The sequence below is a fragment of the Acinonyx jubatus genome, chromosome B3, assembly GCF_027475565.1.
Source record: "Acinonyx jubatus isolate Ajub_Pintada_27869175 chromosome B3, VMU_Ajub_asm_v1.0, whole genome shotgun sequence".
NCBI classification, from domain to species: Eukaryota; Metazoa; Chordata; class Mammalia; order Carnivora; family Felidae; genus Acinonyx; species Acinonyx jubatus.
Window position 1 is genome coordinate 64864830 of NC_069386.1, and position 15171 is coordinate 64880000.

The 15171-nt window shown below is 39.1% G+C and overlaps 1 protein-coding gene across 8 annotated transcripts in view; it reads right to left on the reverse strand.

Annotated features, from left to right (window-relative positions):
* Positions 1-15171, reverse strand: part of CDIN1 (CDAN1 interacting nuclease 1) — a 282241-nt gene that overhangs the window by 188097 nt on the left and 78973 nt on the right. For all 8 annotated transcript variants that reach the window (XM_053224198.1, XM_053224197.1, XM_027066891.2 and 5 more), the window contains 2 exons: positions 1948-2027; positions 1543-1592 (listed from right to left, as the gene is read on the reverse strand). In XM_053224198.1, the coding sequence (XP_053080173.1) occupies positions 1543-1592; positions 1948-2027 (130 nt within the window). The remainder of the gene's footprint in view (positions 1-1542; positions 1593-1947; positions 2028-15171) is intronic.

The following is a 15171-nucleotide window of genomic DNA, read 5'->3' on the forward strand; positions in this document are numbered from 1 at the left end:
AACTATTACTGAAAAATAGCCTCCTGGCATTTACAAAGCAGTTGACTTCATACTTAGTCCATGCATATATAATTAGATAGTTATATTTAAAATCAATATGCAATCCTTCAAAAGACATTATGCTTTTAAAACCTTAACTTTAAATTGATTTTTAACTATTTTATGTGCTTTAAAATTAACATGTAATTCCGCCCCAGATACTCTGAGATGGTGTTAGTTGTTATACAAATGTGCTAAACTTTATCACTGTAGCAACATGAGGTTGGCACTCCTACAATTTCTAATGCTATCATTAATTTTATACTGAAAATAGAAGTATAGTTTCCCTTTGGTCTAATAAAAAGGCAAGCTTATGACAGGGCTGTGATTTTATTAATTTAAACTACATTGGTGGTGGGGGGGACACACTTGAAGAATAAATATATAAAGGACTATAATTTAGGTAGTGAATATTCTTACAAGAGGGCTCTGTTAAAAGATTGTTTTCCAAAGGTTAACTTTATAAAGAAAATGAGTTTCTTTACAAAAATTTTACGGACTCTAAGACTTTGTGAAACAAGACGGGATATTAACACACACACACACACACACACACACACGCCCAGGACTTTCAACACAAAGCTTCCTGACCAGTCACACTGAGTCTCAAATAGTCAGAGTGCTACCCATACTCACAAAACCTATACTAGGAAGGCCTTTTACAGTATTAAGAAATGTGAGACACATGGACTCAGGTGGAATAGGATTTTCATTTAAAAAATTACTAGTTGTTTACTCTTTAAATAGCATTTTTCCACCAAGGGGTATCAAAATTCTCAGCATTGCCACAGTACTGCTAAAGGTATTGGTGGATAACGTCCTACTTCATGAAGCAGTGAATGTTTGCTCAAATCCCGTTTCAAGAAGAAAGTATTAACTCTTTAGTAATCTCTTGTCTCTAATGAAGAGTGACTGGACACCTGTTTTTATAGCCTTAAATCAGTCCAGAGGGAAAAATTAGCTTGGTTTCTCTCAAACTGTTTATTAGGGATCCAAATGGCAGCCTGGGCTGTAATCAGCATTTAAGCAACAAGAATCTACTGCCCTTTCAAAAGCGATGGCCTCCGTGGCATTTTAATCACTTCCTCCTTTAACTCCAGGCTCCACATTTATTCTAGGGAACTCAACTGAATTTGGCTCATTTTGTATGGAATTTCGTTCTCTCTTTTTTCAATGTTCACTGGATTGGTGAGAGACATTCCCAGACAGTAGGCCACGTGCTCCATGATTCTGTCCCTTTAAACTCCCTGAAAACAAAGCAGTTTGAGATAACGTGTGAATGTACAACTGCTGAACTGACAGCCTCCCGTGGCCCATCTGATTTTCCTTAAGCTGTAGAAAAGGATGGTCTGCAGTGACCCTCCAGTTGATTGAATGTAAAGTAGAAGGGTATGAAATGTGTTTTGTGAAGCAGAACTTTATGTCAGGTTAAAGCTAGACACATCTCCTCCACTGAGTCTGAGCTCGTCAATTGTGCACCTAAAATTTTATGGGAAAGGATACTGTTTGATGCAGTCTACCAGTGGTCCATAACAGCAGTCGTTCACAATGCACTGTGGATAAAACACAGAAGGGGGTCTGGGGTGACTATGAAAAGGGTTACCGTTAACTAGTATCCTAAAAGCAGTCATTATTTTCCTTAAAAAAATAAAATAAAAAAAAAAAACCCAGCTATCAAAAGGCTGTTAAGATTTAATCACAGAAAACAAAAATCGCATGCTTTTTATTCACTATAAAAGCAAGCTATTAAAAAGTGAAATGCTCTTCTCGCAAATATTGCATTGCCATTTATGGTGCACCCTGACCTCAGTGATAGTTTATGATGACAGTAATTAAATGAGGTTTAAAATCCTTTACTCCGCTAGGCAGATAGCACTGCCACTGAAAATAGACAGCTGTGATTAATACCTGATAGACCTGATTTGCTAGAACTCCATCTGGAATCTGAGAAGGGTCCCGTAGCATACTATTTATAACAGACTTGGAGGCTGTAGGAGAAAAGAGATGAACTGTTAACAGTCAACATAGTTCTAATGCAGCATGAGGACTGACATGTACCTATATACACACAAACTATGCAAATGAAAACATTACTGATACTAATAATTTTTTCCTTTTTTTTTTTTAATCGAAGGGAAGCTTTTAATTAGACCATTTTGCCAAGTTTATAAGCCACACTGCCAGATTTGAAGATGACCTAATTTTTCCAAGGTAAATTAACAAGTACAGACCTAAAGCATATGTCTCCTTGCAGATCAATTAGCTCTGGAAAAGCCCGCTTGGGGAAAAAACACAACATGAACAATCAGAGAAGAAATATTTACCTTTTGCAGGTTAAGTATTTTCTAACTAAGCAGATGTACATGGAGAACTTCGTGAAGGCAGGTCGGATTTCAATGATGTCAATAAAAACAACTTTTAGCCACGAAAGCATCTCTGAATTCTAAACCTTTCTAAAATAATTCTCATCAATTGCCACAAAATATTATGTCCGGGTCCCAGATGAGAAAAGTAGGTAAAACTGACTAACAACTGAAGGAAACTTAAGGAAGAAGGAAAAAAAAAAAAAAAAAAAAATATATATATATATATATATATATATATATATATATGTGTGAATTTTTATCCCAGAATATGCCTCCTCATATCCAAGTGTAAATTAAATTGACCTTACCCCAGGAACTACTACAGAAGAAAGGCTAGGGGAGGCATCTAACGAAGAATGCTTTATCAGATCATACCCTTAGCAAATGGAGGCAAGAGATTCTGGCCCTGCTTTTTTCTGTAGGCATGTGGAAGCCAAGATAACCAGAACTCCTCTTCCTCTGCAAGGGAAGAAGGCAAGCCTCTAAATTAAAACTAAGTCAAGTGCTGCCTAGGAATCAATCCTTCCAAGTCCTCCAATGGGATGATTCCCAAACATCCAGCAAAACGGCTTAGGGTCTATCCACACAAACACAAACTAAAATGCATATTGGATAATTCTCTAGTTAATAGAATGAACGCAGACCACAGATCAACATCAATCACACGGAGATGATTTTAGTTTTTTTTTTTTTAGATTACTATGTTCTTTATCAAGTTCAACACCATAAGAACACTGACAGATATGATAAATGTTAGTAAATACTGTGTAAAGAAATAAGGAAATTACATCTTTTTCACTTAAGCACAGCACTGAGTCCACAAAGAAAAAAATGGAATACACTTTTTAAAAATTATTTCCTATTGTTTAATTATTTCCTATTCTGCACGCTTATAACAACGTTTACATACTTAGCCATTTGTAAACATGTGTTTGTAACTGCAAGTGTAGAAGCCATATCTGGAATCCTAAAAAGAGCATCATCACCAGAGTAATACTAGCCAGCCCTACCTCTACAACTAGCTCTTCAGCCTGGGCAAAGTTGTGGAACACGGAACCTCTCAGGCTCACTGTCTTCTGTAGAAAATGACAATATTATCTAAGCAGACCACCTTCAACCGTTCTTGTGTGTCTCTGGAGAAAAAAAGCAACAATGACTGTCTTGTTGATGTTGTCAAGTTTAAGTGATATCAAGAACTGAATCAGGGGCACCTGGGTGGCTCAGTCAGTTAAGCATTGGACTTCGGCTCAGGTCATGTTCTCACAGTTCGTGGTTCGAGTCCCGTGTCGGGCTCTGTGCTCATAGCTCAGAGCCTGGAGCCTGCTTTGGATTCTGTGTCTCCCTCTCTCTGCAACTCCCCTTCTCATACTCTGTCTCTCTCTCTCTCAAATATAAATAAACGTTAAAAAACAATTAAAAAAAAAGAACCAAATCAAAGTTAGGCATTTGCTTCACATAAGCTTAAGTTAGACTTTATTATCTCTGTAAAAAATGACCATGACTATGTGGTACAAATACTGGGAAAATGAAACAGCCAATCTTGTCATTGTAAAAGAATAGATTATTGCAAAAACAGTGTTAAATAGATAGTAATGCACCTGCTAACTTCACTCAATTTTCCCAACTTAATTCTAAGGCCTGGCCAGCTGGAGGGGACCAAAGCAGTTGCTCATGCATTTGGTGACCTTCTCTGAGGGTTCTCTCTCTGGTTGGCCCCTCAGTTACCAGACAGTAATGACAGACACATTCTTTTAAGGTACCCATGATGCCACACCATGTCTCCAAGAAACAACAGCACCTTCCCCACATGTACTTGGTTATAACTAAGATGTTCTACTGTTCTTACACCATATAAGGAAAAGATTATCAATCTATAAATGGCCAGATAACATGATCAAAAGTTCTATCCTTTGGAAAATTACTGACCGCATATCAAACTGTATGATAACTCAAGGCAAACCATAGATCAAAGGCTCTTTTTTAAATAGAGGAGAGAAGGGGCACCTGGGTGGCTCAGTCAGTTGTGCATCCGACTTCAGCTCAGGTCATGCTCTCACAGTTCATGAGTTTGAGCCCCATGTCAGGCTCTGTGCTGACAGCTCAGAGCTGACAGCTGCCTCAGATTCTGTGTCTCCCTCTCTCTCTGCCCCTCCCCCACTCTCACTCTCTGTCTCTCTCTCAAAAATAAATAAATGTTAAAAAATTTTTTTCTTAAATAGAGGAGGGAAAATACTCTAGGACATAAGAAGATGAAGTCACTTATTTTGTGAGAGAAGAAAAGTAAATATTATAGAAAAAAGAAACTAATGACGTCGTAATTTTCTTCATAATATAAATTTTTTGAATAGTGCTTATCAGAACTAAGAATCATAGCCAACAAGTTTTTTTTTAATTTTTTTTTAATTTTTTTTAACATTTACTTATTTTTGATACAGAGAGAGACAGAGCATGAACTGGGCAGGGTCAGAGAGAGAGGGAGAGACAGAATCTGAAACAGGCTCCAGGCTCTGAGCAGTCAGCACAGAGCCCGACACGGGGCTCGAACTCATGGACCGCGAGATCATGACCTGAGCCAAAGTCGGGCACTTAACCAACTAAGCCACCCAGGCGCCCCAAGTTTTTTTTTTTTAAATAGCCTGAATATATTGAATAGAACACTATTCAAATCAGAGAAAGCTTGCAAGAACAAGTCAATCATTTTAAATTGAATACTAAAAACTATGTATTGAATCCACATTCATTTTAAACTCAGTAAAATGTCTTTTCCTTTTCCTATTTTTTAGAGCAAGACAGAAAGTGATAATAAATAGGGAGTCAAGGCCTTGGCCACAGACCCAGGATATGCTTGGCCCCCATTTGCAGATTTTAGCACTTAAGCTTCATAAAAGTATACCTGCGTCTCAGATCCAAGCCAGAGAGTGCAAACTTACTTTTACACACATATGCTGAAGCTAAGAACCGCCAGAGGGATGAGCAGTATCAAACAGGTAAGGAAAGGCAGTTGGACAATCCTGGGATGGCTAAGAATAAGAAGGGCTCAAGGAAGCCAGGGCCTTTCATACAAGCTGTCCCTGGGCCAGCTACTACCTAAGCCCACATTGCATCCATCTTTTTTGACCATATGTAGACAGGAGGCTTAGGTCCTCCATAACCTTTCCTAGATGCATTCATCTGTTGATTTTACAGTTCACCCCTGTCACTGCTTCAAACGATTGCTAGAATTTCAACTTTCTACCAACCACGTATAGGGCAGGAATGCATGAGTCACTTGGGGCTACATGCACAAGGATAGGAGAGAACTGGTACCTGTTAAAGCATGCTATAGAAGACAGGCAATAGGCAATGTCTGGACTAAGGCATAATGCTGAAGATTATGATCTGCTTTCTGTGTAATTTTTTTTTTTTTTTTTAAGTTTGTTTAACCTGAGAGAGACTGAGACAGCACGTGTAGTGGAGGGGCAGAGAAGAGAGGGAGAGAGATAATCCCGAGCAGGCTCTTTGCTGCCAGTGCAGAGCCCAATGCAGGACTCGAACCCACAGAACTGGGAGATTATGACCCAAACTGAAACCAAGGGTCAGAGGCTTAACTGACTGGGCCACCCAGGCACTCCTGCTTTCTGTGAAATATTTCAAGAGCCAAAAAAACCCAAACATTCGTGCACCCACCACTCTGACTTAATGTCTGGATCTTCAATTAAATTTACCTTAGATAGTCTAATATTAATTTGTGTAAACTTTTTTATTTATCAGTCTTGCTAGAGGTCAGTTCATTTTTCTAGTATTTTTAAGAAACTAAATTTTGGTTTCATTGATTCTCTCTACTGCTTCATTCCTTCCAATTTCATTTAATTCATCCTTTTGTCCTCATTATTTCTGGCTTTCCACTTTGAGTTCATTGTATTATTCTTGTACAGACTTACTATCTTTGTTATATAAAATTTTAATCTTTTATTTTAACATATACTTTTTAAGGCTATAATTTTCCCTCTAGATTCTGCTTTAGCTACATGCTCCAAGTATTCTTCTTATTTATTTATAAATATTTTATAGCTTCCATTATGATTTTATCTTTGATCTATAAATTATTTAAAAATTTATTCCAAATTTCTAATTTGACCATATTGGTCAAAGTATGTGATGCTTATACTCATTTGGGAGTATCTGTTTGACTTCCTTTGGTGTTTTCATTTGCAATCAATTTTTATAAATATTTTACAGATCTTAAAAAATAATAAAGTTCCTAATTTTCAGATACAGGGTTCAGTTTTGTCTAGTAGGCCAAGATTTTTCATTGTATTATTTAAATGTTCTATATTCTTATTTTTTCATTAATTTTAAACAGACCCCTATCTAATCTAATCATAGCTCTTTTGTAATTCTGAGTACAGTTGACCCTTAATCATATGGGGGTTGGGGCACCAACCCCCTGTGTGGTTAGCAGTCCCACATATAACTTCTGACTGCCCAAAACTTAACTACTAATAGCCTACCGTTGATAGGAAGCTTAACTGATAACATAGTCGATTAGCACATTTTGTATGTTATATGTTTTACATACTATATTCTTACAATAAAGCTAGAGAAAAGAAAATGTTAATAAGATCATAAGGAAGTGAAAGCATATTTACAGTACTACACTGTATTTATTTTAAAAAATCAGCATATAAATGGACCCATGCTGTTCAAACTCATGTTGCTCAATGGTCAGCTATATAAGGAATTTAGAATGCACTCACTCCAATCAGGAAGCCCCCCTTCCCCATAAGCCTGCATGTTATTGTGTCTACTGTATTTATCTAACCACCTTGTTGGTAAACATTAAGTTCTTAGTTTTTGTGATGGCTAATTTTATGCCAACTTGACTGGGCCACAGACAGGGTGCCTAGATGTTTGACCAAACGTTATTCTGGATGTGTCTGTGATAGTGTTTCTGGATGAGATTCACAATTCACATTTGAATTGGAGTAAAGCACATTGCCCTCACCAAGATGAATGGGTTTCATCCAATCAGTTGAAGGCCTGACCAGAATATAGAAGATAAGTTTTTTCTGACTGATTGCCTTCAATCTGGGACATCAGTATTTTCCTCTGGACTCAAACTAAAATACTGGCTGCTCCTGGATCTCAAACCTGTAGGCCTTTGGACTGGAACTAAACCATTGGTTCAATTGGGTCTCCAGCTTACCTACTGTAGCACTTGGGACTTTTCAGCCTCTATTATCATATCAGCCTATTCTTTATAATAAATCTCTCTCTCTCTCCATATATATATATATACATATACCACACATAACTGGTTCTGTTCTTGAGTACTCCAATGGTCTCTATTTTTTTACATGTTTGATACTTACTTAGATTTATGAACATTTGCCCATTTCCTCTTTCAGTATTGCTTTCTGAATTCAGCTCTCTATTTTATATTCAATATCTTTGCTAGTAAAGCACCTATGTATTCATTCTTTCAGATGGGACCAATGAATAGTAAAATCTCTTAGTCTTGTTTTGCCTGAAAATAACTTATTTCTCACTTTTGAATGATAATATAGCTGGGTATAGAATTATAAACTAAGAGTCATTTTATTTCAACCCTTTGAAGATATGAGTTCACTGTCTCTTGACATTTGTTATTGATAAGAACTCTCCTGTCAGTTTAATAATAATCCCCATAGAATTAATTTGTCTTTTATCTCTGGCTCCTTTTAAATTTTTCTTTGATATTCAACAGTTTCATCACTGTGTGCCTGGATATGGCTCTTTTCATTTAAGTTTGCTTGGAATTAGCTGTTTGATGAACTTATGCATATATACCCTTAACCAGTTTGAAAATTTTGAGCCATTATAACCTGAGCTTCTATTCTCTCCTTCTGGAATTCTTATATTAGACATCTATCAGAAGGCCTTATTACTGTCTCCTATGTTTCCTACTCCTATAAAGTGTTACTTCCTTTCTATTCATCTCTTTTGTTATATACTAAAGGTGCTTTCCTTAGAGCCATCCTAAAATTCACTAACTTTTATTCTAATTCTTCTAATTTTCTTCTAATCTTTTTTCTAATCTAACACTTCACTCATCTAATGAGGTTTTCACTTCACAATGATATCATTTCCAAATTTTATTGTTGTTTTTTTCCAAATCTATCTGCTCTTTTTTCACACTAATTTCTATTCTTTCCATTATCTAGTTAGTTTTTAATTTATTTGATCAGCTTATATAATTTTTTTGGTTTTAAAATGTCATCTTATAGATTTTCTTATCTCCAGTTCATGGTATGCAATTTCTCTATCTGCCTCCCTACCTACCTATCTTCTATGTAACGTAACGTAACGTTACATAACATAACATAACATAACATAACATAACATAACATAACATAACATAACATAACATAACATAACATTAGTAGTGTTCTCCTCACTTGGTTTGTAAATTGTTAGTATGAACTTAATTTCAGCAAGAATTGTTTGACCTGCACTGTGGAAATAACCATGACAGAGTAGTTTCATGTTTACTTTTGCAGAGACCAGTTTTATTACTGATTTCTGAACTTGGGCTTCCTGTACTATAAACAAGAGCCCAGGTTTAAACTCAAACCCACAAATGGTGCTGACCTATTTCTAGTTTCTCTCTACAAATGCCCCACAACTCAAAACCATATATAGGAGGCAAGCTTCCTCATCATTTTCTCCAGGCAAGTGGAATTTCCCTAGTCCTTTCCCCATGGTTTGGGCTGTCTGTGGAGGCTCACTTCCAGCTCATGGTTGTGCATCTTTCCCTCTGGGGAATTAAAATCTCAGCCCCAACCCCTCCTGTCCTTTTCTAAAGCTAACAACTCTACAAAGTGGCCCTACAAAGTGAGAGCCCCAGTTTACCAATCTGAATATACATTCTCTCTTCATTCCTTACAACTAGAGATTGAATTCCTTTTGTTTGAACTTGGTTTTGTATTTTAAAAGATTTTTGTTTGTTTCTTTCTCCAATCATTTATGTCCTTGTCATGGAAATATGGCCCATCAACAAAAAGCTCCTTCTGCTATGTTGCTGAAATTTTTAGAAACTTCTTAGTAAATTCCAGGGAAAGCCTGTTTCCTTGTTAATTTCTGTGGAGTTAAAAGTTATTTAAATATATATAGAGAAGATCCTCTTGACAAATTGGAGCCACAAACAACAGAGAGAAGGGCAGGTGGCCAATAAGTGGGTAGGTTGTAAAGCGGAGCCACCTGTGTCACCTCCAAAGTCCGCTCTGCTGTGGAGGGTCTGGCTGGGCCAGAGAACAGCAGGAGGGTCACTGGTGGCTAGAAAATGAATTGTTACCCTGACTCCTCCAAAGGCTGCTGCCATGTCACAGGCCAAAGTACCATGATAATCGTCAAGCTTCACAACTCGTTTCTGCGGTTTGAGAATCGGTTCCATCAAACTCTCAAGTATAAACCCATGTTTTTGGAGGGGGAGGCTTTAAACAATAAGCTCTTAACATGCTCATGATTTGGCAGTTTAAGCTGGCTTAATGGAGATAGCTTCTCTTAGCGTGACATGGCTTGGAGTGGATTATCCGGGTCGCTGGAGGGTTCCCTTGGATCACGACTCACTCACACGTCTGGCAAATCTGTGCTCACTTCCACCTCAGCCGGAACTACGAGTGAGGCGCCTTGATTCCTCTCCATGTGGGCCTAAGGTCTGCCTGAACGTCCTCTTGACAAGAGTTCCAAGAGCAAGCACCCCAGGGAAGCAGGCAGCAGCTTACAGTTCCTTGTGACCTAGCCTCAGATGACACACAAGACCAGGTTTCTTTACATCTTCCTCAAAAAAGGAAAAAACGTGCCTTCTAAAAGCAAGATGAACTTGGAAAACTATGCAGTCTGACACTTTCAAATGGAGAGGCAGCATGGAACAGGGGTTACTAGCTGAGCCTACAATCGGGCAGACTGGCCTGGTTCTTCCACCCACTAGCTCTATCATCTCAGCAAGTTAATTAATGTCGGTGACCCTTAGTTCCCTCGTCTGTAAAAGAGTATAACACCGGTGCTTACTTTGCTGGGCTGTTGTAAAGATGAAATAAAATAACACACGAAGAGCATTTAACATGCTCCTTCAGACTTGGGCAGCTGAAGCTGTCATCCTATTGCTTTGGCTGAGTTAGATCATGGCGTGGCATGCATTCTGCCTCTCAACACTGCATTATCAATACATACATCACTCATTACCTTCTATTGTCAAGAAGGTAAAAGAAGAAAGACTTCATGAGATATGTATAGAGTCGGGGGGCTGTTCTTACCAAGTATATGATTGCCGCAGCCTTGGAGAGATAGCCAGAAGTGACTCTGTCCAACAGGCAAAATTGGACAATGCCAGATTGTCCCTTCTTACACGCCACCCCTGCCACGCCCCTCTATGGCAGTCAGGGCACAATGCGGAATCCCATCCGTCCTTGTGAAAGAACCTGGGAGAAGTCCTTCACACATTTGTGTGTATTAGCTCACCGTGCTCTCACTCCATGGAGGGGGGTGGGGGACAGCGGCTGTATTTTAAATCTTGTCTATCACCACATAAGGAGGTTTTTTTCCCTTACTTCAAGCACCAGCAATCAAGCACGCAGAGACTTTCCCCCAAGTCACTGACATCACACCCATCTTTATAACTCTTCCTTTCCTTGGTGTAAGCTCAAATAAGCGGTGAGCTACTGCTGAAAGGAACTGGGGCAAATAAGCAGCTACATCCCCTATGCTCTGAAGGTCCCCGGAAATCCTGCCCGCTGCAAAGAGTGCCTTTTGACTAGGTTACACCTGAGGTGAAACCAAGACCAGACCATATCTCGTTGGGGCCTCTGATCTAAGGTCACAAGTAGGTTGAAGCACAACAGGTGAGCCAGCATGGGGCTGACTGTGTAGTGGCTGGCAGCCAGCAGGAGGAGAAAAAGGATGAAGTAAGAGATGGCTGCTACTGCGATAAAGACGAGATGCGCCATGTGGAAGGAAACTGACGTGCAGACAGACGGTGCTGTGAGGACCTAGTTCTCCCTTCAACAAGAAAATACAATCGTTGCAGTTAAACAGTTTGCGGGGAAATGCAGCTGCTCCCAGAGTGCACCAAGAGTTTGCCTTTTCATGCGGCTCCTGCAGAGGCTGGCCTCCACAACAGCTAAGCCTAAACTACCAGCTACAATCTAATCTCTTTCAACAATGGCTCAAGGCCTTTGGCCATCCAGGTTTAAAGGTCCCAGGTTACATGTCCATGGGAGCTGGCCTGCCAATGTCTTTTCTGGACATTTTGAATATTGCCTGTGGCCTGCGGGAGATTCCTTACTCTTGCAGTTGGAACTATTTCCCCTGGACAATTCCAGGCAGCCCACTAGCTCTCTCGCCGCACAAAAGTGATCTCTAAAGCAGTCTAATCCCATTTGACAATCTACATAAGCACTATCTTTTAACATGAGGGAATCTTATAGGGGCAAATTAAATTTTGCTAACTAGCACATAATCATATAAGAAATAACTTCAACTACAGTCATCAAATAAAAAAGGTATCATGGGGACGCCCGGGTGGCTCAGTCAGTAAAGAGTCCGACTCTTGATTTCGGCTTGGGTCATGACCTCACAGTTCGAGAGACAGAGCCCCACCTCGGGCTCTGCGCTGACAGCATGAAGCCTGCTTGGAATTCTCTCTCTCTCTCTCTCTCTCTCTCTCTCTCTGCCCCTCCCTTGCTCGTGTGCATGCTCTCTCTCGCTCTCAAAAAATAAATGAACATTAAAAAATAACATAAAAAACAAAATGTTTCAAAGAAGTTATTATGTAAAGGCCAAGAGGAAGATGTCTCTAAAACATGAGTCTACACACTGATCAGATTCTTGTTTCAGGCCACTACACACCATCAATTCTTATGCCATAAACATACACTCAACAAGTATTTATTAAGCATCTGGAATACACTTAATTCCACCCCTCCTACTCAGCCACCTCCAATTCTACTCTCCAAATCTGGAATGTTCTTCCTTATCTTTCCCTCAGCCAGTTCAATTCTCACCTCTTCCAGCAAAATTCCCCCTTGTTTCCAATCTACTTGCTCTCCCCTACCTCATATAGGGGAGTGAATTCATACCGTCTCACAATCATTTGGCATTTGATTACACATTACTTTGTCATCTGTTGACAGAAGATTGATCAAGATGCCAAGACTTGAAACCACGACACGCTTAAAAAAAAAAAAAAAATCTGGGACACCTGGGTGGCTCAGTAGGTTGAGCGTCGGACTACGGCTCAGGTCATAATTTCACGGTTCATGAGTTCAAGCCCCAGATCGGGTTCAATGCTGTGAGTGTAGAGCCCACTTAGGATCCTCTGTCTCACTGTCTCTCTCTGTCCCTTCCCTGCTCACGCTCTCTCACTCAAAAATAAATAAAACATTAAAAATTTTAAAAATCTTAAGGAAAAAGGGATATTCAGCACGATATAGAAAAAAAGATGTTGCATTTTCTTAAGGTTATCTGTAAGTATCTGAGGGCTTTTTCATGGAGGATTAAGTTCAACCTCTGGTCACCCCAAGAAGGTAAGAGATAATTTTTACAAGTTTATTACTGGTTCTGAAGGTAGAAGGTTTCAGATTTCAAGCTTGGCTTTCAGTGGTCCTATGTTGGTCTGGTCTACATAAATCCTGCTTAACCTTTTCTTTCATTATAGCCCACCGAAGGCGATTTTTTAGACATTTTTTCCTTAATTTTCCCCCTTGAAATTTTAATGCCACAGGTATATGGCATATCTGTTAAAGTGATATCACTCCATTTGAGAACACGTGGCTCATGTGGAGGACTAAGGAACAGTTTATGTGACGTTGCTCAGCAAGCTGCTTACCAGCAGAAATATTTCTGTTATCATCTCAAAGTTGTTCTACATGAAAGAGTTCCTCCACAAACTGCTGAATGAGTTACTAATGAACTGCTCAAAATTCAAGTCCTGCCTATATTCCCTACTGTTACAGTAATTTTTAGTCCAATGGATTTGGCTTAATTTGAACTTTTCTCATTATGGATGAGTAGGTCTCAAAAAAAAAAAAAATACATACACACACACACATACATATCTTTCAGAAAGTCTAGACTAAAAACACGTAGGACACAATGGGTCCTTAAATGTTGACAACATCTAATGCCACGTCTCTCAAAGAGGAGAGTGCTTAACGCTGGCATAGGCATGTGAAATGACTTTCTGAGCATACAAAACATTTTTTTCTTTAGCAGTTATGGATTATTTTTATAAGTACTTTCTGTGTATGGCAAGAAATTCTAGTTTATCATTTAAGGTAGAATTATAAATTTCCTTTCTAAAATAGAATTAAATGACACTTAAAAATTTTCAAATACATATAGTATATTTATTATAGTACATGTGGTACAATGCAGATATGGAAAAACTGTAAATGTACCCAAATTTCTAAAATTTCAGAAACACTAGTTTAATATTTGTACAAAGTCAGCCGAGTATTCAGGAAGGTGGGGGGTCACTCAGTCTACCCTACAGCAAGTTTTCACTTCTAAAAATGAACAATAGCCAACATTTACTGAGTGCATACTGTATGCTAGGAATCATTTTAGGCTCTGCACAAGTATTAATTCATTGAATGCTCAGAATATACCTCCAAGGTGGCTATCCACATCTTAGAAATGAAGAAATTAAGACATGAGGAATTTAAATAATTTCCCAAAGTCCCACTCCCAGTCAGTGGTGGAGCCGTGATATAAATAAACATAGTCAGTTGGGATCATAATTACCAGTCTGTTCTTCTTCAGCATTATTCCCTCATGGTTTTCAAAAGTAACCAGAAATGTTCTAGATTAATGCGTCATAATTCCACAAATAACTCAAGTTTTCCAATGGTATTCCTCCTCCCTCCTAGACCTCCCTCCAATTCAAATATTAGCCATTACAATTTCAATACACTTAGGGGCGCCTGGGTGGCTCAGTCGGTTGAGCGTCTGACTTCAGCTCGGGTCATGATCTCACAGTTCCTGAGTTCGAGCCCCGCATCGGGCTCTGTGCTGACAGCTCAGAGCCTGGATCCTGCTTTGGATTCTGCGTCTCCCTCTCTCTCTGTCCCTCCCCGCTCACGCACTCTGTCTCTCAAAAATAAATAAACATCGAAAAAACTTTAAAAAACAATTTCAACACACTTAGTGTTCCAGATAGAACAAATATACGTCCACAAAAAGAAGCTGAGTTCTCTGGTCCTAGCTTATGGGAGCTCAGCACATCAAGTAACACTGACAGTTGAGTCACAGGTGAAAAGAAGGCTAGCTCAAGGTCAGGGGAGAAAGCTGATAGCAGCAAAGACCTGCCAAAATTTCCTGGGGTAGCCAAAAACCTGGCAAGATCACAAATATATATAAAAAGAAAAATGGATGCTTCTATAGGTGATACCACAGTGGCTGCTGGTATGACCAAGTTTACCTTATTCAGTGAGGCAGCAGTAAGTCTCTGCTTTGCTAGCTGACTTCGAGAAGCCTCTCTCTCAATTCCCTCTGGTAGCCTGCTCATTTATATCTCTTGGTTTCCATTTGCTGGCAAAGACCCATACCCCATCATGGTGTCTGCCTCGGTGCATAATTAGAAAGCAGTTAATTCTAAGTCATTAAAAGTGTTGCCCAGGATTGGAAGGATTCATGGAAAGGGAGAGAGTACGCAGGGCATGAACATGTGTACTTTTCTGACAGGCCCCTAACCTAATGAGAACAGTACAAACTAAACTTCAGATTTCTTAAATTTTAGGAGGGGGCAGAT